General features: G+C 44.7%; 3 protein-coding genes and 1 pseudogene across 3 annotated transcripts; 2 read left to right on the plus strand and 2 right to left on the minus strand.

The window, feature by feature from the left end:
- Positions 1-1,673: 1,673 nt before the first annotated feature.
- LOC137348632 (zinc finger protein 229-like) lies at positions 1,674-6,007 on the minus strand (the record flags this gene model as incomplete). The annotated part of the gene is made up of 1 exon (XM_068013905.1): positions 1,674-6,007. A coding segment is annotated over one exon (798 nt), but the record flags the coding sequence as incomplete, so codon positions are not given.
- Positions 5,916-11,181, minus strand: LOC137348633 (zinc finger protein 239-like; the record flags this gene model as incomplete). The annotated part of the gene is made up of 2 exons (XM_068013906.1): positions 5,916-6,332; positions 10,484-11,181. A coding segment is annotated over one exon (624 nt), but the record flags the coding sequence as incomplete, so codon positions are not given.
- Positions 11,182-12,359: 1,178 nt separating this feature from the next.
- LOC137348636 (zinc finger protein 850-like) overlaps positions 12,360-23,631 on the plus strand; it is a 163,077-nt pseudogene continuing 151,805 nt past the window's right edge.
- On the plus strand, positions 17,690-18,437 carry LOC137348634 (zinc finger protein 436-like). The gene is made up of 2 exons (XM_068013907.1): positions 17,690-18,219; positions 18,251-18,437. The coding sequence occupies exons 1-2, from the start codon at positions 17,690-17,692 to the stop codon at positions 18,435-18,437; spliced, it is 717 nt and encodes a 238-aa protein (XP_067870008.1).

A 23,631-nucleotide genomic window follows, 5' to 3' on the forward strand; every position in this document is an offset into this window, starting at 1 on the left:
AGAGTTAACGTTTCGGGTCAGTGACCCTGCTGAGTGGTTCCAACATTTCTTGTTTTTATTTCAGATTTCCAGCATCCGCAGTATTTTGCTTTTATTTTAATGTTTACAGGAGAACAGGGAGAAATTTCACCTACAATCGAGGGAGACAAAAGCAGCCATGAGAGAAGCTAAAAGATCTTTGGAAAAGATGGTGGTGCACAATTGTGGTTATAATAAAAGCTTTTCCAGCTACGTCAGGAATGAGAAGATGGTTTCGAGCCACTGAGAGACAGTTCAGGACAGATTGAAACAGATTGCCAGGCTATGACAGAGCTGTTAAATGACTATTTCACATCAGTCTGCACTCCTGTGGATGATGCTCAGATTCCAGCTGTGGGATGTGCTGTCGACAGTAACATCATAAATATTAAAATAGAAAGGGATTGTCATCCTGGATAAAATAGGAAATCTCAAACTAGCTGGTGCTCCAGGTCCAGATGATATCCACTCAGTGGTGTTTAAATATTTGGGACAGGTGCTCTGTGAGCCCCTTGCCCTTATCTTCAGCTCAATAGAGTCAGGGATTGTTCCCTGAGATTGGAAGGTAGTTCACTTAGTTCCCATTTTCCAAATCGGGGACAAATCAGAGCCAGGGAACTACAGGCCCATCAGTGTGAGCTCGATCACAAGGAAGATGCTTGAAGGGATCCGAAGAGATGCTGTTTCTGATCACTGGGGGAGAGAAGGAGCCATTAGAGATACTCAACGTGGCTTCCGGAAAAGAAGATTCTGTCTTACAAACTTGTTTGTGTTTTGTGAAGAAGTTGCTGTGTTGGTGGATGAGGGGAATCTGGTTGACATTGTCTATCTCGGGGTGTAATCCAACAACAACTTGTATTTACATAGGTTGTGGGTCTGGAGGAGGTTACAGAAATACTGAGGATCTGGTTGACATTGTCTATCTCAGTCGTGTTAAACTCATTTTCCATGGTGGGTCTGATCCGATATCCTGGCACTGGGTGAGGGCCACATTCAGCAGAAGTTATTAAAGTAGAACTAGATGCAGATAAACTATATCGGTACTTACTGACATTTAGATTTTATTCACTGCTCCTGATACCTGGCACCTGTTAGCTTGAACCATCACATCAACACTTGAGGCCTGTCTTGGAAAAAAGCACAAGGACCACTCGTCATCACAGAATACTACAACAACCTAATCCCACTTGCCGGTTTTCGGTTCGTAATTCTGTCAGTTACAGCAGCTCAAGTAAATATCCAAGTCATTTTGAAATGCAATGAGAGTTTCTGCCACTCCCACCCTTTCAGGCAGTGAGTTTCAGATTCCCACCATCCTCTGGGTGAAAAATTCCTCAACTCCCCTTTCATCTTCCACCAATTATTTGAAATCTCTGCCCCGTTTGTTTTAGCATAACCGCTCTCTCATCTTCCATTGACTTCAACGTAATGGAAAATTACAGTTGGAACCTTTCAGCATTTGAAAGATATTTACAAATGATTCAAGGGTTTCTTACATTTGGGATTTTTCTCTATTCTGTCCACTCGAGGTTTTAGATAACAGACTTTCCTCTGTGAATATCGAGCTGGAGTATTGGGTCATGTGTTTTCTTGTTGGCTCGAAATATTGGATCTTGTGGTTTCAGACACCAGATAATCAAGCTCACAACAACAGATTGTCTTTTACTGACTTTATTAACAGCGCTGCACTAATACAGACAGAGTATAGTTACCCAATCCGGAGTACAGTGGATTCAAAGCTCTCTTTCCCCCCAGGTCTGATATAACAAGCTGCAGCTGCACTGTCAATATTTATATTTAACTTGTTCACTACATTTATGATCTGGTCCTCCTCAAACCATAACCACAAGGATATCTGTTCATTGCTCTGACTGTGAGCACAAGGCTGTGTCACTATCACACACAAATACTGTTTCCTTGTTTCACATCTCTGGACAGTGACCATTTCTTTACACATCCCTTTTCTACACAATTGCAGCAGACATGAGCAAGGATGTGAGGCTCATTAATCTACACCCACATTTCAGAACAGCAAAGGTTACACTGAGACAAAGGTTCAGTCATTTTCCATTACAGGTAAAATACAGAGCAGTACAGCAGCACACTGGCAGCTTAACAGTCTCATCAGCCTAAAGTCCAGCCCTGTGCCTGCGCACTGGGTTCCAACAGTAAATACACTGTCTCTGTTCATCACCTATTGCAAACTCCAGCTACGAACTTGAGTAAATAACAGTGTAGTGAGAAAGAAATGCAGTGGATGTTATGTAGATGGATTGTCAATAGGTGTTTGATAAGGTGTTGGACTTGCTGATAAAATTAAGGCTCAGGGTATTATTGGGCAAATTCATTTCAGATGGAGTTTGCAATAGGTGATGGACAGAGAGAGTGCACTTACTGCTGGAGCCTGTGGACTGAACCTGCAAGGTAAGGCTGTCTCAGATAAAACAAGAGACTGGAGAGAAAAAGCAACCTCAGTACCCTTATCTAAAGGAAGATTCTGTAAACAGACTTTTAGAACATAGAACAGTACAGGCCCTTCGGCCCACTATGTTGTGCCGAACCTTTAACCTACTCTAAGGTCAAACTACCTACATACCCTTCAAACTACTATCATCCATGTATCTAGCCAAGAGTCGCTTAAACGTCCCTAATGTATTTGCTTCTACTACCACCACTGGCAGTGCATTCCACGCACCCACCACTCTCTGTGTGAAGAACCTACTTCTGACATCTCCCCTAAACCTTCTTCCAATCACCTTAAAATTATGCCCCCTGGTGATAGCCCTTTCCACCCTGGGAAAAAGTCTCTGGCTATCCACTCTATCTATGCCTCTCATCATCTTGTACCCCTCTATCAAGTCACCTCTCATCCTTCTTTGCTCCAATGAGCATGTGACATGTACACAAGAACCATTATACAGTGAATTGTGATTGAATGAATCACATTCTGTTCAATTTTTCTCCTGTATTCTTGTCATCTGATTTATGTCATCAAATGTATGGAGATTTTAATCATTAAGAGAAATGGTGCAGTTTTACTCGGGATGAGATTTAGATGAATTGACAAAGACAATGAGGGAACATGATGAAACAATGCACAAACAATTGAAGGGCTGGCTTAAAGGAATAACTCGGCAGATAGGGGATGTCACCATTAGAAAAAGGTGAGTCCCTGGTTTCGATAAATGAACTGGCAGAAGGGTTAGGACAGTTTAGGGATAAGGTTACATTCAGAATAACAATGATCAATGATCTCAAAGACAATCTTGTGTAGCATGGTTGGAGGGGTACAAAGGGATTAAATGATATATGTTTTCTATATCAAAATCAAATTAAAACCTGGAACTCAGATGGGGATATGGATTGCTGTTAGGTGGGAAGATTTGGATCAGAGTATTACTCCAGGAAGCCATGCAATCAGAGTGACATTATTTCTGAACTGATTCCTGTGATAGCAGCAATCCCATTGCTATCTGTTGGTGTAAGACTGATGGAAGTATTTGAAGTGGAGACTACAGGCATGTTGCAGGATGATATACACAAGGAATCTGTGAACTATCTGAGGAGATTAGTGAAGGGAAATGAAGGGATCTGGAAAGCACCAGACACTTCATGTTGTTCTGGGAGAAGTGGGGGCTGGTTGTGCCGGTGTCAGGTTTTACACAGCACACGGTCATCCTGTGGTTTCACCCTGGATGAAGAATCTCTGAATTGTACCATTCAAATCACTTGTTGGGATTCTCACGGGACCAACTTTGTCTGCTCGGAGAGAGGAAGGTTTGTGTTGCAGCTGATAAGCAGCACAAACACACACGGGGACATTTCCTGTCCCATCAGGTGGGCAACACTTTGCCTCACACCAACCAAGCTGACTAAAATTGGGACAAGGTATCGGTGCCTGTAAGGGCCACAAGGTTAGAGAAATTCAAATAAACATTACCCTCCAGGGACTGTGAGCAGTTTTGACCATCCAATTCCACCTCTTTCTCTGAACCTTAAATCTATATTGAACAACGTCTGGGACAGAGGCAACAACAAAAACAATAACATTGAGTAGTTTATCACCCTGGGTGATCAGCCCCGGTGGGAGATAGTATACAATATAGGACAACATCCCAGGTTAATTACAGCCACAGTTTTCCTCTTGGTATTACAGATGATGCTAATTACCCTTATGTTGAAAGTCTGTTTGATGAAGAGAGCTCAGAGACAGGTTACAAGGAGAAAGAATAGAATGGAAATGTTTGCACTGACCAAGAGATAAACTTTGAGGCTACAAATTGAAGAATCTTTTTGAGCCTCGAGGTGGGGAATGTTTTCAGGGGAAAACCCGAATAATTCTAATAACTTTATTAAACATTTCTCAATAATAAAGACACACACATTAAAACTAAGAATCTGTAATAGAAGCAGCTACCAAAAGGTCATTTTGAGGATAAGATTAGAACTTGTGAACAGACGTTAATAGATTAATGATCTGAAAGGACAGACACGGTGTGTCTTAGGGACAAAGCCAGATGTTCAGAAAATGAAATGAATATAAATACATTATTAAGCTATCAGAAAGAGATGAGATATTCAGGTACAAACTAAGAAAAGCAATGATAGTATTGCAATGATTCACTAAAGAGGATTACATCATTTACAAGATGACTTAATGGGTTAACATGTTTCGTTTTAAAAAAAACCGTGTTGACAATGTTATCATGTTAGAGAGGCATTAGTAAAACTAAAACAGTTCAATATACAAAAGCTCGGGGCTCTTGACCTGGTCTAGCTTTGTCCAGACTAACCAGATTAGAACGATGCACTCACAGCTCTTTCTGATGAGTCCTCCTGTGAGTATCCAGTAATCTCATGGTCTCAGTATGGAGTGGGTTGTTTTAACAGAAATAAAAACATTAAGTTAACGTCTTCTTGTTTCCTAGTTTCTGATTTTGTTTAAAGTGGGGTCTGGATACAGATAATCCTATAAAATCGCAGCGTATATTTAGCCTGTGAGGGGGAAAAGCACGAACACCCTCTAACAATCTGAAACAAATCCCAGGATCTCTGAAAAGTACTGCATTGATTATCAGCGAGTTTGTTTCCACACAGGAAGCAGGTGAATGGCTTCTCTCCACTTTGTATTTAAAGTCTTTGCAGATGTGATGACTGATCGAATCCATTGCCAGACACATTCACACACCCTCTATGCAGTGTGAACTCGCTGGTGTGTCAGAAGTTTGAATGCCCAAGTGAATCCCTTCCCACACACGGAGCAGGTGAACTGTCTCGGCCCAGTGTGAACTCGCTGGTGTGCACTGAGGTTGTGTGATCGCCTGAATCTCTTCCCACAGTGACAGCAACTGAACGGTCTCTCATCAGAGTGAACTCGCTGGTGCCGAATCAATTCTGTGGAGCTTTTAAAACCCTTCCGACAGTCAGAGCATTGATAAGGTCGCTCCTCAGTGTGAACCCGTACATGCGCCAGCAGGTTAGATAAAGCAGCGAATTGCTTCCCACACTCAGTACAGGTGAATGGTCTCTCCCCAGTGTGAACTCGCTGGTGTGTCTGCAGGCTCGATAAATTTGTAAATCCTTTCCCACATATGGGGCAGGAGAGCGGCCTCTCCCTAGTGTGAACTCGTTGGTGTGTCTGAAGGTTGGATGAATTGATAAATCCCTTCCCACATTCGGAGCAGATGAACGGCCTCTCCCCGGTGTGAACATGCTGGTGATTCAGCAGGTCAGTTGATTCTGTAAATCCTTTCCCACAAACAGAGCAAGTGAATGGCTTCTTCCTGGTGTGTGCGCGCTGGTGTAACAGCAGACTGGATGACTGAGTGAATCCCTTCCCGCATACGGAGCAGGTGAACGGCCTCTCCCCAGTGTGACTGCGCCGATGAATTTCCAGCTGGGATGGGTAATTGAATCCCTTCCCACAGTCCTGACATTTCCACGGTTTCTCCGTGCTGCGGGTGTCCTTGTGTCTCTCCAGGTTGGATGATCAGTTGAAGCCTCATCCAAACACAGCACACGTGTATAGCTTCTCCCTGATGTGCACAGGGCGATGTTTTTTCAGGCTGTGTAACTGGTTAAAGCTCTTTCCACAGTCAGTGCACTGGAACACTCTCTCTCGGGTGTGTGTGTCTCAGTGCTTTTCCAGTCACACTGATGTTTGAAATCTTTTCCCACAGGCAGAACAAACAAACATTTTGCCTTCTACATTACAGGATGTTGTTGTTCAGGTCCTGATGAATCGAGTGACTGCTAGATCTTGATATGATGTTGGATTTGAGTTTGTTGTCTATAAATTCTTATCTTCTAATACCCTGTAAAAAGGAGTTTATAAAAGTCATCACTGTCAATACAGAATAGAAATTCAGAACAGACAATTCGAGTTTCGATGGAACATTTTTAACTCTCTTGTTCCCCCAAAGCTGTAAATCCCCGTCCAACACACTCTTCCCTCCTCCCTGTGCTGAAACCCAAACCCATTGCACCATTTCTTTCCTCCACTCCCAGAAGTGATTTATGAGAATGGTGCATGGATTCGTGACTTTATTTATGTGGAGAGACTGGAGAAGCTGGGGTTGTTCTCCTTACAGCAGAGAAGGTAAAGAGTAAATTTGATAGGGGTGTACAAATCATGAACAGTTTTGATCATTTTTCCTTATTTACTGTATTTTCAGTGGCAGAGTGTTGGGTTCGTCAGGGATGACCAAACTTTAGAATTCCAGGCTGGCCTTCTCTGATCAGCCGAACATTTTCAAGGCATCAGTCACTCTGAATTATACACTCTACTTATTCTCTCTGCTATTTAAGAAAGATGTCTGATATAAACCAATCCCACAGTCACTGACACCAATCTCCCACTGTCTGATATAAACCAACCCCACAGTCACTGACACCAATCTCCCACTGTCTGATATAAACCAACTCCACTGTAACTGACAACAATCTCCTGTCTGATATAAACCAATCCCACAGTCACTGACACCAATCTCCTCCTGCCTGATATAAACCAACCCCACAGTCACTGACACCAATCTCCACCTGTCTGATATAAACCAACCCCACAGTCACTGGCAGGGGAATGGAAACCAGAGAGTGAGCTCAGATTGGAGGGAAGCAAAACTGGTAACTTGTCAGGGGCTTGGGAACCAGAGAGGAATACCAAGATGTACAGAATACTATGAGAAATAGATAGCACTAGAGTAGGGAATAGTAAGTTATTAGGTGGGATCAGAGCAAGAGAGAAATTACTAAAGTCTTAATCAGGTTTAATATGCATGTATGTGAATGCATGGAGTGTTGTTAATAAGATTGGTGAGGTACAGGCGCAGAAATACCATGATGAAATATGATGTTGTGACTATAATAGACACCTGGCACAAAAAAGAGCAGGACTGGGTGTGAAATGTTCCTGGTGCTTAGGAAAGATAGAAAAGGGAAAAAAGCAGAAAGGCAAGCATTGCAGTGCTGGAGAAAAAGGATGTCCCAGAGGCGTCGAGGACAGAATCAAGTTGGCTAGAGTTTAGGAACAAAAAAAGGTGCGGTTACATTGCTTGGTGTTGTCTATAGGCCACCAGCTAGTGGGAAAGATGTGGAGGAACAAATTTGCAAGCAAATTACAGAGAGGTGCAAAATTATAGGGTAGTTATAATGGGGGACTAACCATAGACTGGGATAGTAGTAGTGTAAAGGGCAATGAGGGGCAAGAGTTCCTAGAATGCATTCAGGAAAGTTTTCTACAACTGTATGTTTCTAGTCCAACGAGAAAGGAGGCACTGCTAGAACTGGTTCTTGGGAATGAGGTGGACCAAGTATCAGTAGGAAATCAATTAGGGGACTCTGATCATTGTATCATAAGGTTTAGGCTGATATAGAAAAGGACAAAGAACAACCCAGAATAAGAATAATTAATTGGGGGAATCCAACTTCAATGGGGTAAGCATGGAGTTGAGGCAAATAAATTGGAGTGAAAGGTTGGCAGGAAAAACAGTAGTGGAACACTGGGCTACCTTCAAAGAGGAGATAGTTCAGGCACAGTCAAGGTATGTTCCCTCAAAGGGGAAAGGTAGAGCAAACAAATCCAGAGTTCCCTGGATGACAAAAGAGGTAGCGATTAAGATAAAGAAAATGTGTGCTTATGACAGATGCCAGGTAGAAAATTCTATTGAGAACTTGGCTGAATATAGAAGGTCCAGAGGGGAAGTGTAAAAGCAAATAAGAGAAGCGAAGAGAGAGCATGAAAAGAGACTGACAGCTAACATTAAAGGGAATCCCAAAGTTTTCGATAGACTGATAAATAGTAAAAGGGTTGTAAAAGGAGAAGTGAGGCCAATTAGGGACCATAAAGGGGACTTACACAACCCAAGCAATGGTGAAACAGGAGGTAATCCAGACACTAGAAAGGTGTAAAGTTGATAAAAACGACATATTTAAAAGGCTGTCTGTGTTTAAAGTGGATAAAGCACCAGGGCCGGAAGAGATGCATCCAAGGATAAGGAGGGAAGTGAGGGTGGAAATCGCAGAGGCACTGACCATAATTTTTCAGTCTTCCTTAGACTCTCCAGAGGACTGGAGAATTGCAAACATTACACCTTTGTTCAAGAAGGGTGCAACGATAAGTCCAGCAACTACAGGCCAGTCAGTTAAACGTCGGTAGTGGGAAAACTTCTAGAAATAATCATTTGGTACAAAATTAATAGTCACATGGACAAATATGGATTAATTAAGGAAAGCCAGCACAGATTTCTTAAAGGAAAATCATGTTTAACTAACTTGCTGGAGTTTTTTGAAGAGAGAACAGGGAGGGTTGATGAGGGCAATGCTATTGAGGTGGTGTACATGGACTTTCAAAAGGCGTTTGATACAGTGCCACCCAACAGACTTAAGAGCAAGGTTATAGCTCATGGAATAGAAAGGATGGTAGTAACATGGATAGAGAATTGACTGAGTGACAGGAAATAAAGCGTAGTGGTTAATGGATGTTTTTCAGGCCAGAGGAAGGTTTGTAGTGGAGTTCCCCAGAGGTCAACGTTGGGACCCTTGCTTTTCCCGATATATATTAATGACCTCGACCTTGGTGTACAGGGCACAAATTCAAAGTTTGCAGATGATATGAAACTTGGAAGCACTGTGAACTGTAAGGATAGTGTAGAACTTCAAAAGGACACAGCCAAGTTGGTGGAATGGGCAGACAGGTGGCAGATGAAATTCAATGCAGAGAAATGTGAAGTGATTCATTTTGGTAGGAAGAACATGGAATATAAAATAAAAGGTACAATTCTAAAGGAGGTGCAGGTTCAGAGGGACCTGATTGTATATGTAATAAGTCATTGAAGATGGCAGGACAGATTGAAAGAGCGGTTAATAAAGCATACAGTATCCTGGGCTTTATTAATAGGGACAGAGAGTACAAAAACAAGGAAGTTATGTTGAACTTGTATAAGACACTCGTTCGGCCTCAGCTGGAGTGTCGTATCCAGTTCTGGACGCCACACTTTAGGAAAGATGCGGGGGCGTTAGAAAGAGTACAGAAAATATTCATAAGAATGGTTCCCGGGATGAGGAACTTCAGTTATGAAAATAGATTGGACAAGTTAGGACTGTTTTCCTTGAAGAGAAGGCTGAGAGCTGATTTGATAGCGGTGTTCAAAATCATGAGGGGTCTGGACAGAGTAGATAAAGAGAAACAGTTCCCATTCATGAAAAGATCGAAAACGAGAGGACACAGATGTAAAGTATTTGGTGAAAGAAACAAAAGTGACAGGAGGATAAACTTTCACACAGCGAGTGGTTAAGGTTTGGAATGCACTGCCTAAGAAAGTGGTGGAGGCAGGTTCAATTGAAGCATTCAAAAGGGAATTAGACAGTTATATGAAAAGGAAGAATGAATTGCTCTTTTGGAGAGCCGGTGTGGATATGATGGGCTGAATGGCCTCCTTTTGCACTGTAACAATTCTGTGATTCTGAATCTCCTCCTGTCTGAGATAAACTAACCCTATAGGCCCAGAAAGATTAAAGTCATCCCATTACTTGGACTGGATTTATCCAGCCCATACCAAGGGGACTGCTATACCTGACAGGAGGGATAATATTTTGGGACTCTTGATTCTCCATTAATTCCCATTCCCCTTCTTTCTGGTGGATAATGGAGGTGCCACTGTGTATAATGTGCAAGTTAGAAAGAATTGTCAGCAAGGATTGATCAGCATTTTCTAACTGGAGAGGTTACTCAGCGAAACTTTTTCAGACACTGAATTGTAGATTTTGTACCAAATCCTATTTCGGATTGAAGTCAGACTTCATAATATTGTTATAAACGGATTTGTGATGAGAATTCTGAATTCAGGGGCATGATCACAGACTGCGGCTCTTAAAGGGACACTGCAGCCCCGAGCTCACAGTCAGCTATATATGCAGAATTGTAAACTCCAGCCCAGTTATACGGTTAATAATATCAGCAGAAACAAACCTGCTCGGTCAGAATGAATATGAATCAGTCCTGTGATTAACAGTCGCAATAACAGCAGAATGCAACTCCTACAGTCACTTATGAACTTGTTGGTGTGTCAGCAGGTGGGATAGCTGAGTGAATCCCTTCTCACACACTGAACAGGTGAACGGCCTCTCCTGAGTGTGAATTCGCTGATGTGTCAGAAGGTTGGATGATGTTGTGAATCCTTTCTCACACACGGAGCAGATGAACGGCCTCTCCCCAGTGTGAACACGCTGGTGTGTCAGAAGGTTCGATGAATTAGTGAATCTTTTTTCACACACAGAGCAGATGAACGGCCTTTCCCCAGTGTGAACTCGCTGGTGTGTCAGCAGTTGGGATAACTGAGTGAATCCTTTCCCGCAAACAGAGCAAGTGAATGGCTTCTCCCCAGTGTGAACTCGCTGGTGTACCAGTAGCTCGGACGACTGAGTGAATCCCTTTCCACAGACACGACAGATGAAAGGTCTCTCCCCAGTGTGAAATCGCTGGTGTCTCAACAGAGTGGTTGACTGAGTGAATCCCTTTCCACACAAGGAGCAGGTGAACGGCTTCTCCCCAGTATGACTGCGTCGATGAATTTCCAGCAGGGATGGATAATTGAATCCCTTCCCACAGTCCCCACATTTACATGGTTTCTCTGTGGTGCTTGTGCCCTTGTGCCTCTCCAGGTTGGAAAATCAGTTTAAGTCTTGCCCAGACACAGAACACATGTACTTTTTTTTCCCGCACTGTGATCGTACAATGAGTTTTTCAAGCTGTGTAACTGCTTAAAATATTTCTCCTTCCATCTTCAAAGGCCAATGATATTCAGATCCTGATGAAATGAGTTTATCTGTGATATCTTGACATGTTTAGTTTTAAGTTTCCCATTCTGAAATCCTCCCCTTCTAATACCCTATAAAAGGAGTTTACAACAGTCATCACTGTAAGTACAGGATAGAAATTCAGAACAGACAATTCTAGTTTCTATGGAACATATTTTCCTCTCTTGTTTTCCCCAAAGCTGTAAATCCCCGTCCCGCACATTCTCCCTCCTCCCTGTGCTAAAATCCAAAAACATCGACTCTGGCTGGGTTCAGTTCTCCAGCCTCTGTGTGCAGAGTGAGAATCAAATCAATGAGTCAATGATTTTCTCTCCTGGTCATTGGGACCTGAAGCCCCGCCTACTCTGTGTCGTCACCAAGATGGTCGCGCATGCGCTCTGCTCCCCGCTCAAACAAAATGGTGGTTTTAGAGATAGATGGGCCCGTTCCCGGGAAAAAGCCCCGGAACTGGAAACGCGGGACCTGGAGATTATTATTCGGGGCTTGCGGCCATCACCAGGTGTTTCTGAAGCCTTGCCGCCCACCCGCCGGCTCCATTCCTCGCCTGCGTCCCGCCGACTCTCACCCGCTGCGAAAGCGTCTCCAGCATTCGCACAGCTCTGATCAAAGTGACACTGCGCATGCTCCAGCCACAGTCTAACTCTGCGTCTGCGTACTGGGCTCCCTGGGAATTCCGGCAGCCGCAAGGGAAGGTTCAGCGACTTCGGCCATCTTTGTAAGGGGTGGCTAAAGGGTAAAAGTAAGCCAGCAGTAAAATGAAAATATACCTGCATAATATTTGCCCAAGAAGAACTACAAATGTGGTCCATAACAACTGGGAAAGAATAAAGACTTTTTTTTTACAAAATAAGTCATATTGTCAAACGTCTTACAGGACGTGGCTTCCATCTTTCTGTGGAGCAACGCAGCTTCATTTCGCCTAGCTGAATGTCCTTGGAGCGGACGTTCCCTGAGCAAAGATGGGGGCGGGGTTTGCAAATCACCGAGGCCGTCTGACGTTTCAGCCCCAACCACAGCCGGTGCGCATGCGCGAGTGACGGTTGTCGGGGGCGCGTGGTGGATTTTTTTTCGAATCGAAGTTTGAGCGGGAAACGGTTAACGGTCGCCGGCGTTGCCATGGCTGCGGGGGCGGGGCTTGGTAACGGCGCGTGCCGGCGCAGGTGGGCCAACGAGCTCGAGCTGAGCAGCAGCAGGTGAGCGGCCAGGAGCAAGGCCGCGGAGAGAGCCTGGGGCTCGAGTGGGAGGCGGTAGCTGGCAGGCCCCTCTCCTGGGGAGGACACCACTCTGACTGGGGCCACCCAAAACACTCAAACACGGGGATTTTAATGTCACAGCCTTTGAGGGGGAGGCAATGGGTGCGAGAAAACCTGGTTGATAATTACTGAGCTTGGATGGGTTTTGGTGTCTCCAGTGGGTGGGCTTCAAGGGACATTAACAAACCCAATTTTATGCTATTTGGTCCTTTATCTCTTTGCGGGATCTTTCCGTGCACAGCTTGGGCTGCCCACATTATCCTATATTACAGGAGTGCGTACTCATTTTAAAGGCCCCTAATTGGCTGTAAAGCACTTTGGAACATCCTGAGGTCAGGAAAGGTGCTGTCTCAATGAATGTTCTCCGGCAATCCAGCAGCTTCATGGTCACTTCTGCTGACAACCAGCTTTTTTATTTCCAGATTTTGACTTCCAATTCTCACACTGCCATGACGGGATTTGAACTTTCAGCCTCTGGATTAGTGTAGCAGAGCCACGACTGAGTGCTGTGTGACAGAGTGTTTAATAGGAGAATTTGGGAATTTCAAGGGTTGATTTTCTAAAATCTTGTCAAGTTGCCATTTCGTGTTTAACTTGACTTTAACATTAAATTGTAGTTCCTTTCAGTCTTAGCCAGTGGTAAACAAGCTGCCTGCTAGTGTCAGCTGCAGTTATTTACTTAGGTCGCAAGTTAAAACTGTTTCCCTAATCAGCAGGGCCTGACTTAGGTCTCTCTGGAATTCTAGCCAGTATAAATACAGGAGCTTTTGTGGATACACAAAGTAAGCAGCACAAAAATCTGCTTGACTGCGAGACAGAGGGCTGAACTTGGGAATTTGCTAAATGTGGGAATTTGGTGCAGTGCAGGAGGAGGTGCTGTTCTGGTGTTTGATGGAACAAGCAGTGATCCAAGAGAGGGAGCCGGAGGCAGTGAGAGCGGAGAGCTGAATCCCAGAGGCATTAGTTAGGGAAAAGGTAGGTGACTGGTTGGTGAGTTTTAATTTTTTCCCTTTCTAAACTGGGTCAGTAGTTTAAACTGGTATTGGGGAGATGTAAGTATTAAGTTACATTTGTAGGTTCATTAGTTCAACTACTTTAAAATAAACTACACATTATTAGTGATATTTCTAAACTTGAAACCTAATTAATTAAATAAAGCACAATAGAGATGGCAGGGTAGGTGATGTTTTGCAGCTGTGGCATGTGGGAGCTGGTGGATACCAGTGTGATCCACTGCAGCCACATCTGCAGTAAGTGTTTGCAGCTCGGAGAGCTTCATCTCAGAGTTGATGAACTAGAATCTGAAATTCGGATACCGATGCATCAGGGAGGGGGAAAGTTACCTGGATGTTTTGTTCCAGGAGGCAGTCACACCCCTTAGGATAGGTACTTCAGATTTGGTCCGTGATCAGGGACAGGCAAGTGAGGCAGGTATGGGGATTCAGAAGGTAGCACTGGAGGAACCTCAGACCTTGCACTTGTCCAAGAGGTTTGAGGTTCTTGCAGCTTGCGTGGACAAGAGCAGGGACTGCAGGGTGGATGAGAAAACTAACCACAGTAACATGCTGCAGGGGACCATTCAAGTGGGGGGAGTAAAAGCGAATGTTGTTGTAGTCGAGGACAGTATAGTTAGGGGGAGAAATACTGTTCTTTGCAGCTGAGAGCATGAATCCCAAAGGCTGCGTTGTCTGCCCAGAGCCAGGATTAAGGGCATCTCCTTGGGGCTGAAGAAGTTGGAGTGGGAGGGGAAAGATCCAGTTGTCGTGGTCCATGTTTGTGCCAACAACATAGGGAGGACTAAGAAAGAGGTTCTGCTGAGGGAGTATGAGCAGCTAGGGACTAAATTTAAAAAGAAGATCCACAAAGGTAATAATCTCTGGGTCCCACATGGCAGACTGGTTAAAAAAACAAAATCCCGTGGGATACAGGGAAATGCAGCAAGGTGGATACAAAATTGGCTCAGTGGTAGGAAACAAAGGGTAATTGTTGATGGCTGTTTTAGCGACTGGAGGGGTGTTTCCAGCCGTGTTCCTCAGGCCTCATTGCTTGGTCCCGTGCTTTTTGTTGTGTATATTAATTATTTGAACGTAAATGTAGGGGGCATGATCAAGAATTTTGCGGACAAAGATTGGCCGTGTGGTGGATAGCTGTAGGCTGCAGGAAGATATTGATGGTCCGGTCAGATGGGCAGAAAAGTGACAAATGGAAATCACTTGGAGAAGTGTGAGGTGATGCATTTGGGGAGGTCAAACAAGGCAAAGGAATACACTATTAATGGGAAAATGGTGAGAAGTGTAGAGGAAGTAAGGGACCTTGGAGGGAATGTCCACAGATCCCTGAAGATAGCAGGACAGGTCGATAAAGTGGTTAAGAAGGCATATGGAATCCTTTCCTTTATTAGTCGAGGTATAGAATACAAGAGCAGGGAGGTTATGCTGGAACTGTATAACTCATTGGTTAGGCTGCAGCTTGAGTACTGTGTGCAGTTCTGGTCGCCTCATTATAGAAAGGATGTAATTGCACTAGAGAGGGTACAGAGGAGATTTATGAGGATGTTGCCAGGATTGGAAAAGTGCAGCAATGAGGAAAGATTAGATAGGCTGGGATTGTTCTCCTTGGAACAGAGAAGGCTGAGGGGACATCTGATTGAAATGTACAAAGTTGTGAGGGGCCTGGATAGAGTGGAGGTGAAGGGTTTATTCACCTTAGAAGAGAGATCAGTGACGAGGGGGGGCATAGATTTAAAGTGATTGGTAGAAACATTAGAGGGGAGATGAGGAAAAACTTTTTCAGCCAGAGGACGGTGATGGTTTGGAACTCACTGCCTGAAGAGTCTGGATATGCACCTCAAGTGCCGTAAGCTGCAGGACCAAATGCTGGAAGGTGGCATTAGAATAGGTGGATTGTTTTTCAACCGGCACAGACACGATGGGCCAAGTGGCTTCTTTCTGTGCCTTAAACTTTACAATTCTATGATTCTGAGCCACAAGCAAATTGGCTTAGGGTAAATAGGATCAGAGTGTTGAATGTATGACTCAAAAATTGGTGTGGGAGAAATGGGTTTTGGTTCATGGCTCACTGGCAACAGTACTGGAGAAAGAGGGAGCTGTACTGTTGGCATGGTCTTCATCTGAACTGTGTTGGAGCCAATGTTGGGCTGCAGAGAGGGCTTTAAAACTAAATAGGTTGGCAGGGTGTGGTGGCGTGAGGGTCCAAGTGAAGGGAGATTTGAAAAGTTAAAGAGAAAGGACAAGGCTACAGTGCAGGGTAGTGATACAGATATTGGTAACCAGGCTGTGACAGGAAGGGACAGAGCTTACAAACATAAGAGTGCACCAACAGCTAACATCTGGGGGCTTGTGCCAAAGTTGGGAGAGCTGTCCTACAGACTGGTCAAGCAACAGCCTGATATAGTCATACTCACGGAATCATACCTTACAGACAAAGTCCCAGACACTGCCATCACCATACCCGGGTATGTCCTGTCCCACCGGCAGGACAGACCCAGCAGAGGTGTCGGCACAGTGGTATACAGTCGGGAGGGAGTTGCCCTGGGAGTCCTCAACATCAGCTCTGGACCCCATGAAACCTCATGACATCAGGTCAAACATGGGTAAGGAAACCTCCTGCTGATTACCACCTACTGCCCTCCCTCAGCTGTTGAGTCAGTACTCCTCCATTTTGAACACGACTTGGAGGAAGCACTGAGGGTGGAAAGGGCGTAAAATGGACTCTGGGTGGGAACTTCAATGTCCATCACCAAGAGTGACTCAGCGGCAACACTACTGATCGAGTTGGCCGAGTCCTAAGGGACATAGCTGCTAGACTGAGTATGCGGCAGGTGGTGAGGGAAAAACATACTTGACCTCATCCTCACCAATCTGCCCACCGCAGATGCATCTGTTCATGACAGTATTGGTAGGAGTGACCATGCAGAGTCCCTGTGGAGATGAAGTCCCACCTTCACATTGAGGATACCCTCCATCGTGTTGTGTGGCACCACCACCATGCTAAATGGAATAGATTTCAACAAGATCTAGCAGTGCAGAACTGGGCATCCATGAGGTGCTGTGGGCCATCAGCAGCAGACTTGTGCTCAACCGCAATCTGTAACCTCATGGCCCGGCATATCCCCCACTCTACCATTACCATCAAGCCGGGAGATCAACCCTGGTTCAATGAAGAGTGCAGGAGGGCATGCCAGGAGCAGCACCAGGCATAACTCAAAATGAGATGTACAACCCAGGACTACTTGCGCACCAGACTGCATAAGCAGCATGCGAAGCGATCCCATAACCAATGGATCAGATCTAAGCTCTTCAGTCCTGCCACATCCAGCCGCGAATGGTGAAGGGCAATTAAACAACTAACTGGAGGAGAACAACACCCGTGTCTCGGCAGCTCTTAGACCACGAATCAGAAGGACATTAGTGAACCATTTGGGTTTTTATGATAATCCAGCAGCTTCCATGGTCACTTTTTCCTGATGCCGGCCCCACAAATTACCAGATTGATTCAGCTCAATTACACAACCTGTCTTTGTGTTTTTGTGGGTTCTTTCACATGTTCCCTTTTTCCTGTTTTAAATTCATTATTTTACAGGGTATTAGAAGGAACTCAAATCCAGCATCACATCAAGATCTGACAGTCACTCGATTCATCAGAATCTGTATATCATCGACCTTTGAACAAAGAAGCAAAAAGCACCATTCACAGTGAAGAAAAACCAGACACGTGTTCTGTGTGTGGATGAGACTTCAGCCGATTATCTGACTTGGTGAAACACAAGCGTGGACACACCAGGGAGAAACCGTGGAAATGTGAGGACTGCATCAAAGGATTTAATTACCTGTCTGAGCTGAAAATTCATTGACACATTCACACCAGGGAGTGGACGTTCACCTGCTCCGTGTGGGAAGAGATTTGCGCAGCCATCCAATCAGCTGACACACCAGCGAGTTCACACTGGGAGAGGCCATTGATATGGTCCATGTGTGGGAAGGGATTTACTTGGTCATCTGCACTGGTGACACTAGTGTGTTCACGCTGACAGAGTGTGTAAAGGCTCCGACCGTGAAAAGAGCTTTAAAAGCCTGTGTGCACTGATGGAGCACCAGCACATTCACACTGGTGCCACACCTTTCAGCTGCTCTCACTGTGGGAAGAGGTTCAGGGTACCATCCCACCTGCAATCACACGAGCGAGGTCACACTGGGGAGAAACCGGTCACCTGCACTGACTGTGGGAAGGGATTTACTCAGTCATCCAATCTGCTGACGCACCAGCGAGTTCACACTGGGGAGAGGCCATTCACCTGCTCTGACTGTGGGAAGGGATTCACTGATTCATCCAACCTGCTGAAGCACCAGCGAGTTCAAACTGATGAAAGACCTTTTAAATGCTTTGACTGCAAAAAGTGCTATAAAAGGTATGGGGAACTGATGTGTCATCAAAATGTTCACACTGGCGAGAGGCCGTTCAGGTGTCCTCACTGCGGGGCTGGGTTCAGGCGATCATCTGACTTCACTGTACACCAGCACACTCGCACAAGGGAAAGGCCGTTCACCTGCTCTGTGTGCGGGAAGGGATTCACTCAGTCATCCAATCCGCTGACACACCAACGAGTTCACTCTGAGTGACCCTTTCAATGTTCTGACTGAGAAAAGCTTTAAAAGCACAAATGATCTGCTGAGACGCCAATGTATTCACACCGGGGAGAGGCCGTTCTCCTGCTCCACGTGTGGGAAGAAATTCACAGAGTCATCGAACCTGCTGAGACACCAGCAAGTTCATAAGTGCCTGCAGAGGTTGGATTCTGCTGTTATTGCTGTTGTTAATCACATGCAGGATTGAACCATGTTCATTCTGACAGTTGTGTTTTATTTATGATGTCCGTAACCCTTACTGGACTTAGCATGTGTCCCACAGCATCTCTCAATCATGTGTGAATAGACCATGGTGTCTGCAATCTCATTTTAAATTTAAATCTACTCAGCAAATGTATTGAACAAAAGATGAACAGCTCTATATTGACAGGAGAAAGTCTGTTCTGTAGCTCGAGGATGAGATTGTGTAAGCTCTGAATGTTGGTAATCACAAGTAGACCCGTGGATAACAAAGTAAGTTAAGGAGAGTATCAAATCAAAAACAAAGGTGTATAAAGCGGCAAAAGCTCGTGGTAGGCCAGAGGATTGGGAATTTTTTTAGAAACCAGCAGCAGATGACTAAAAACTAATAGAGAGAGTGTAAATTGGCAAGAAATATAAAAACAAACAGTGAGAGCTTCTACAGGTATATAAAAAGGAAGAGAGTAGCTCAAGTAAGTGTGGGACCCTTAGAGGATGCGACTGGGGAATTAGTGACAGGGAATAGGGAAATGGCAGATAATTTAAACCAATATTTTGCATCGGTCTTCACGGTGGAGGACACTATAAACATCCCAACAATAATAGATTAGCAAGGTGTAAATGGGAGGGAGGAAAGTCGCCAGGACCAGATGGCCTGCATCCAAGGGTTTTAAAAGAAATGGCTGCAAAGGCACTTGAAGGAAATAAACTTGCAGGGCTGCAGGGATTGAGTTGGGGAGTGGAACTGACTGGATGATCTGGAGAGATAATATGGACTCGATGGACTGAATGGTCTCCTCCTATGCCGTAATTGACTCTAATGAGAGATAGTGGATGCATTGGTTGTAATGTTCAAAAATTCCCTCGATTCTGGAAAGGTCTCAGCGGATTGGAAAACTGCAAATATAATGCCCCTATTCAAGAAAGGAGGGAGACAGAAAGCAGGAAACTATAGACCAGTTAACCTAACATCTGTCAAAGAAACAAAGAACAAAGATAATTACAGCACAGGAACAGGCCCTTCGGCCCTCCAAGCCTGCGCCGATCCAGATCCTCTATCTAAACATGTCGCCTATTTTCTAAGCTTCTGTATCTCTTTTCTTCCTGCCCATTCATGTATCTGTCTAGATACATCTTAAAAGACTCCATCGTGCCCGCATCTACCACCTCCGCTGGCAATGCGTTCCAGGTGCCCACCACCCTCTGCGTAAAGAACTTTCCACGCATATCCCCCCTAAACTTTTCCCCTTTCACTTTGAACTCGTGTCCTCTAGTAATTGAAACCCCCACTCTGGGAAAAAGCTTCTTGCTATCCACCCTGTCTATACCTCTCATGATTTTGTACACCTCAATCAGGTCCCCCCTCAACCTCCGTCTTTCTAATGAAAATAATCCTAATCTACTCAACCTCTCTTCATAGCTAGCGCCCTCCATACCAGGCAACATCCTGGTGAACCTCCTCTGCACCCTTTCCAAAGCATCCACATCCTTTTGATAATGTGGCGACCAGAACTGTACGCAGTATTCCAAATGTGGCCGAACCAAAGTCCTATACAACTGTAACATGACCTGCCAACTCTTGTACTCAATGCCCCGTCCGATGAAGGAAAGCATGCCGTATGCCTTCTTGACCACTCTATTTACCTGCGTTGCCACCTTCAGGGAACAGTGGACCTGAACACCCAAATCTCTCTGGACATCAATTTTCCCCAGGACTTTTCCATTTACTGTATAGTTCACTCTTGAATTGGATCTTCCAAAATGCATCACCTCGTATTTGCCCTGATTGAACTCCATCTGCCATTTCTCTGCCCAACTCTCCAATCTATCTATATTCTGCTGTATTCTCTGACAGTCCCCTTCACTATCTGCTACTCCACCAATCTTAGTGTCGTCTGCAAATTTGCTAATCAGTCCACCTATTCTTTCCTCCAAATCATTAATGTATATCACAAACAACAGTGGTCCCAGCACGGATCCCTGTGGAACACCACTGGTCACACGTCTCCATTTTGAGAAACTCCCTTCTACTGCTACTCTCTGTCTCCTGTTGCCCAGCCAGTTCTTTATCCATCTAGCTAGTACACCTTGGACCCCAAGCGCCTTCACTTTCTCCATCAGCCTGCCATGGGGAACCTTATCAAACGCCTTACTGAAGTCCATGTATATGACATCGACAGCCCTTCCCTCATCAATCAACTTTGTCACTTCCTCAAAGAATTCTATTAAGTTGGTTAGACATGACCTTCCCTGCACAAAACCATGTTGCCTATCACTGATGAGCCCATTTTCTTCCAAATGGGAATAGATCCTATCCCTCAGTATCTTCTCCAGCAGCTTCCCTACCACTGACGTCAGGCTCACCGGTCTATAATTACCTGGATTATCCCTGCTACCCTTCTTAAACAAGGGGACAACATTAGCAATTCTCCAGTCCTCCGGGACCTCACCCGTGTTTAAGGATGCTGCAAAGATATCTGTTAAGGCCCCAGCTATTTCCTCTCTCGCTTCCCTCAGTAACCTGGGATAGATCCCATCCGGACCTGGGGACTTGTCCACCTTAATGCCCTTTAGAATACCCAACACTTCCTCCCTCCTTATGCCGACTTGACCTAGAGTAATCAAACATCTGTTCCTAACCTCAACATCCGTCATGTCCCTCTCCTCGGTGAATACCGATGCAAAGTACTCGTTTAGAATCTCACCCATTTTCTCTGAGTCCAAGCATAACATTCCTCCTTTGTCCTTTAGTGGGCCAATCCTTTCTCTAGTTACCCTCTTTCTCCTTATATATGAATAAAAGGCTTTGGAATTTTCCTTAACCCTGTTTGCTAAAGATATTTCATGACCCCTTTTAGCCCTCTTAATTCCTCGTTTCAGATTGGTCCTACATTCCCGATATTCTTTCAAAGCTTCGTCTTTCATCAGCCGCCTAGACCTTATGTATGCTTCCTTTTTCCTCTTAGCTAGTCTCACAATTTCACCTGTCATCCATGGTTCCCTAATCTTGCCATTTCTATCCCTCATTTTCACAGGAACATGTCTCTCCTGCACGCTAATCAACCTCTCTTTAAAAGCCTCCCACATATCACATGTGGATTTACCTTCAAACAGCTGCTCCCAATCTACATTTCCCAGCTCCTGCCGAATTTTGGTATAGTTGGCCTTCCCCCAATTTAGCACTCTTCCTTTAGGACCACTCTCGTCTTTGTCCATGAGTATTTTAAAGCTTACGGAATTGTGATCACTATTCCCAAAGTAGTCCCCTACTGAAACTTCAACAACCTGGCCGGGCTCATTCCCCAACACCAGGTCCAGTATGGCCCCTTCCCGAGTTGGACTATTTACATACTGCTCTAGAAAACCCTCCTGGATGCTCCTTACAAATTCTGCTCCATCTGGACCTCTAACATTAAGCGAATCCCAGTCAATGTTGGGAAAATTAAAATCTCCTATCACCACCACCCTGTTGCTCCTACATCTTTCCATGGAATCCATCATTAAGAAAGTAGCAGCAGAACATTTAGAAATTCATAATGCAATCAAGCAGAGTCAGCATAGTTTTATGAAAAGGAAATCGTGTTTGACAGATTTATTAGAGTTGAGGATGGAGCGAGCAGGGTGTATAAAGGGAACCAGTAGATGTAGTGTATTTGGATTTCGAAAAGGCATTTGATAAAGTGCCACTTAAAAGTTTACTACGCAAGAGCTCATAGTGTTGAGGGTAATATATTAGCACAGGGCGGCGCAGTGGTTAGCACCGCAGCCTAACAGCTCCAGCGACCCGGGTTCAATTCTGGCTACTGCCTGTGTGGAGTTTGCAAGTTCTCCTTGTGTCTGCGTGGGTTTCCTCCGGGTGCTCCGGTTTCCTCCCACATGCCAAAGACTTGCAGGTTGATAGGTAAATTGGCCATTATAAATTGACCCTAGTATAGGTAGGTGGTAGGGAAATATAGGGGCAGGTGGGGATGTGGTAGGAATATGGAATTAGTGTAGGATTAGTATAAATGGGTGGCTGATGGTCGGCACAGACTCGGTGGGCCGAAGGGCCTGTTTCAGTGCTGTATCTCAAAATCAAATAAAAAATAAATAAAAATAGATAGAGGATTAGCTAACTAACAGGAAACAGAGAGTTGGGATAAATGAGTCATTTTCAGGTTGGCAAACTAACTGGTGGAGTGCCACAGAGACCGGTGGTGGGGCCTCAACCATTCACAATCTGTATTAATGACTTGGATGAAGGGACCAAGTGCATTGGAGCTAAATTTGCGCACGATGCAAAGACAGGGAGGAATGCAAGTTGTGAGGAGGACACAGAGTCTGTAAAGAGATATAGATACGTTAAGTGAATGGGCAAAAATTTGGCAGATGCAGTATAATGTGGGAAAATGTGAGGTTATCCATTTTGGGAGGAAGAATAGAAAAGCAAAATATTGCTTAAATGGAGAAACTACAAAATGCTGTGGTACAGACAGATCTAGGTGACCTCGTAGAGGAAACAAAAAGTTAGCATGTCGGAACAGAAAGTAATCAGGAAGGCAAATGAAATATTGGCCTTTATTGCAATGGGGAGGGAGTATAAAAGTAGGAAAGTATTGCTACAACTCTTAAAGGGCATTGGTGAGACCGCACTTTGAGTAGCGTGCACAGTGTTGGTCTCCTTATTTAAGGAGGGACATACTTGCATAGGAGGCAGTTCAGAGAAGGTTCACAAGGTTGATTCCTGGGATGAACAGGCTGCCTTATGAGGAAAGGTTGAGCAAGTTGGGCCTATACTCATTGGAGTTCAGAAAAGATTGAGAGGTGATCTTATTGAAACATATAAGATTCTGAGGGGGCTTGACAGGGTAGATACTGAGAGGATGTTTGCCCTTGTGGGGGAATCTAGAAGTGGTGGGGGGGTTGGGGCACACTTTCAGGATAAAGGGCCAATCATTCAGGACTGAGATGAAGAAAAATTTCTTCACTCAGGGTTGTGAATCTTTGGAATTCTCTGCACCAGAGGGTTGTGGATGCTCCATCATTGAATATATTTAAAGCTGAGACAGACAGAGTTTTGGTCTCTCACGGAATCAAGAGATATGGGGAGCACTCGGGAAAGTGGAGTTAAGTCAGACAATCAGTCATGATCGTATTGAATGGCGGAGCAGGTTTGAGGGGCCGAATGGTCCACTGCTAGCGGTACAATTATACAACGGACA

This window comes from Heterodontus francisci, chromosome 34 (genome assembly GCF_036365525.1).
Source record: "Heterodontus francisci isolate sHetFra1 chromosome 34, sHetFra1.hap1, whole genome shotgun sequence".
NCBI lineage: Eukaryota > Metazoa > Chordata > Chondrichthyes > Heterodontiformes > Heterodontidae > Heterodontus > Heterodontus francisci.